This window comes from Eleutherodactylus coqui, chromosome 7 (assembly GCF_035609145.1).
Source record: "Eleutherodactylus coqui strain aEleCoq1 chromosome 7, aEleCoq1.hap1, whole genome shotgun sequence".
Classification (NCBI taxonomy): Eukaryota; Metazoa; Chordata; class Amphibia; order Anura; family Eleutherodactylidae; genus Eleutherodactylus; species Eleutherodactylus coqui.
This window is the reverse complement of record NC_089843.1, coordinates 9,518,187-9,520,862: the sequence shown is the minus strand read 5'-3', so window position 1 is coordinate 9,520,862 and position 2,676 is coordinate 9,518,187. Positions and strand designations below refer to the sequence as shown.

The window sequence follows — 2,676 nt, the reverse complement described above, 5'->3', positions numbered from 1 at the left end:
AAGTCCTGGTAAAAAATCAATAGCGGCCAAAAGCGGCCCCGCCTCCTCCGGCCGTTACGCCCCGCCCCCGTGACCCCCTGAGCTGTTCTCCGCCCGCCTGCATGGTCCAACTCGCCGACGCATATATCTACACATCAGAGACTCACGTGACCAGGAGACCCGACCTTCTGACGTCACATCTCCTTTCTTCCGCTCCACTCTAGATTCTACCTGCTTCATAGGCCGCCCTTATAGAGTCACGTGACCGGGGAACGTCACCTGACCTTCTGACGTCAGACCTCCTTTCACCCACTCCACTCTATGGTTCCTGGAGGAATCTCCAGCGTCCAGCTGTATTACTGGAGGGCGAGACGCCGGGCGGCGGGGCCCGAGCCTGCAGGGGCCACTATAGGACCTCAAGGGGGGGTGGGACTGGGACAGCTGGGGTGCAGCGATACATTGTTGCAGTTTGTATCACAGGGTAGACAGGCAGGGATACTTTGTTGCAGGTCCTGCGTAGAAACATAGGCGGTGAGCAGAGATAAGGGCTGCCCAGTAGTAGGAGGGGGCAGAGATCAGGGGTGCCCGGTGATAGGAGGGGGCAGAGATCAGGGGTGCCCGGTGATAGGTGGAGGGGCAGAGATCAGGGGTGCCCGGTGATAGGTGGAGGGGCAGAGATCAGGGGTGCCCGGTGATAGGTGGAGGGGCAGAGATCAGGGGTGCCCGGTGATAGGTGGAGGGGCAGAGATCAGGGGTGCCCGGTGATAGGTGGAGGGGCAGAGATCAGGGGTGCCCGGTGATAGGTGGAGGGGCAGAGATCAGGGGTGCCCGGTGATAGGTGGAGGGGGCAGAGATTTGGGGGTGCCCGGTGATAGGTGGAGGGGGCAGAGATTTGGGGGTGCCTGGTGGTAGGAAGGAGGGGGCAGAGATCAGGGGTGCCCGGTGATAGGTGGAGGGGCAGAGATCAGGGGTGATAGGTGGAGGGGGCAGAGATCAGGGGTGATAGGTGGAGGGGCAGAGATCAGGGGTGCCCGGTGATAAGCAGGAGGGGTCTGGGCCCCAGTAAGCCACCTGATAGAGCAGTTTTACCCCCCTGGCACCATGTGGTTCATCTACGTGCTGAGCTGGCTGTCTCTCCTCATCCAGGTGGCCTTTGTCACCCTGGCGATAGGTAAGTGATTACATAATCAGCAGAGAGTGGCGCCGCTGACTGTTTACTGCACTTGGATACATAGAGCTTCTGGCTGTTACTCTACTCCTTCCTTCCCGCTGACCGACGCTCTGCCGCCTCCTTCCTTCCTTCCTTCCCGCTGGCCGTCGCTCTGCCGCCTCCTTCCTTCCTTCCTTCCCGCTGGCCGTCGCTCTGCCGCCTCCTTCCTTCCTTCCCGCTGGCCGTCGCTCTGCCGCCTCCTTCCTTCCTTCCTTCCTTCCCGCTGGCCGTCGCTCTGCCGCCTCCTTCCTTCCTTCCTTCCCGCTGGCCGACGCTCTGCCGCCTCCTTCCTTCCTTCCTTCCCGCTGGCCGACGCTCTGCCGCCTCCTTCCTTCCTTCCTTCCCGCTGGCCGACGCTCTGCCGCCTCCTTCCTTCCTTCCTTCCCGCTGGCCGACGCTCTGCCGCCTCCTTCCTTCCTTCCTTCCCGCTGGCCGACGCTCTGCCGCCTCCTTCCTTCCTTCCCGCTGACCGACGCTCTGCCACCTCCTTCCTTCCTTCCTTCCCGCTGACCGACGCTCTGCCGCCTCCTTCCTTCCTTCCTTCCCGCTGGCCGACGCTCTGCCGCCTCCTTCCTTCCTTCCTTCCCGCTGGCCGACGCTCTGCCGCCTCCTTCCTTCCTTCCTTCCCGCTGGCCGACGCTCTGCCGCCTCCTTCCTTCCTTCCTTCCCGCTGGCCGACGCTCTGCCGCCTCCTTCCTTCCTTCCTTCCCGCTGGCCGACGCTCTGCCGCCTCCTTCCTTCCTTCTTTCCCGCTGGCCGACGCTCTGCCGCCTCCTTCCTTCCTTCCTTCCCGTTGGCCGACGCTCTGCCGCCGCCTCCTTCCTTCCTTCCTTCCCGTTGGCCGACGCTCTGCCGCCGCCTCCTTCCTTCCTTCCTTCCCGTTGGCCGACGCTCTGCCGCCGCCTCCTTCCTTCCTTCCTTCCCGCTGACCGACGCTCTGCCGCCTCCTTCCTTCCTTCCTTCCCGCTGGCCGACGCTCTGCCGCCTCCTTCCTTCCTTCCCGCTGGCCGACGCTCTGCCGCCTCCTTCCTTCCTTCCCGCTGGCCGACGCTCTGCCGCCTCCTTCCTTCCTTCCTTCCCGCTGGCCGACGCTCTGCCGCCTCCTTCCTTCCTTCCTTCCCGCTGGCCGACGCTCTGCCGCCTCCTTCCTTCCTTCCTTCCCGCTGGCCGACGCTCTGCCGCCTCCTTCCTTCCTTCCTTCCCGCTGGCCGACGCTCTGCCGCCTCCTTCCTTCCTTCCCGCTGGCCGACGCTCTGCCGCCTCCTTCCTTCCTTCCTTCCCGTTGGCTGACGCTCTGCCGCCTCCTTCCTTCCTTCCTTCCCGTTGGCCGACGCTCTGCCGCCTCCTTCCTTCCTTCCTTCCCGTTGGCCGACGCTCTGCCGCCTCCTTCCTTCCTTCCTTCCCGCTGGCCGACGCTCTGCCGCCTCCTTCCTTCCTCTCTTTCTTCCTTCCCGCTGGCCGACGCTCTGCCGCCTCCTTCCTTCCTA

General features: G+C 64.2%; 1 protein-coding gene across 2 annotated transcripts in view; it reads left to right on the top strand.

The window, feature by feature from the left end:
* Positions 1-269: 269 nt before the first annotated feature.
* The window catches only part of TEX261 (testis expressed 261), a 10,817-nt gene continuing 8,410 nt past the window's right edge, over positions 270-2,676 (top strand). The window contains exons 1-2 of one of the 2 annotated variants that reach the window (XM_066572861.1): positions 270-817; positions 986-1,150. In XM_066572861.1, the coding sequence (XP_066428958.1) occupies positions 1,081-1,150 (70 nt within the window). In that variant the 5' untranslated portion in view covers positions 270-817; positions 986-1,080. Of the gene's footprint in view, positions 818-895; positions 929-985; positions 1,151-2,676 lie in introns of those variants that run through there. The other variant, XM_066572862.1, reaches the window with a different exon arrangement.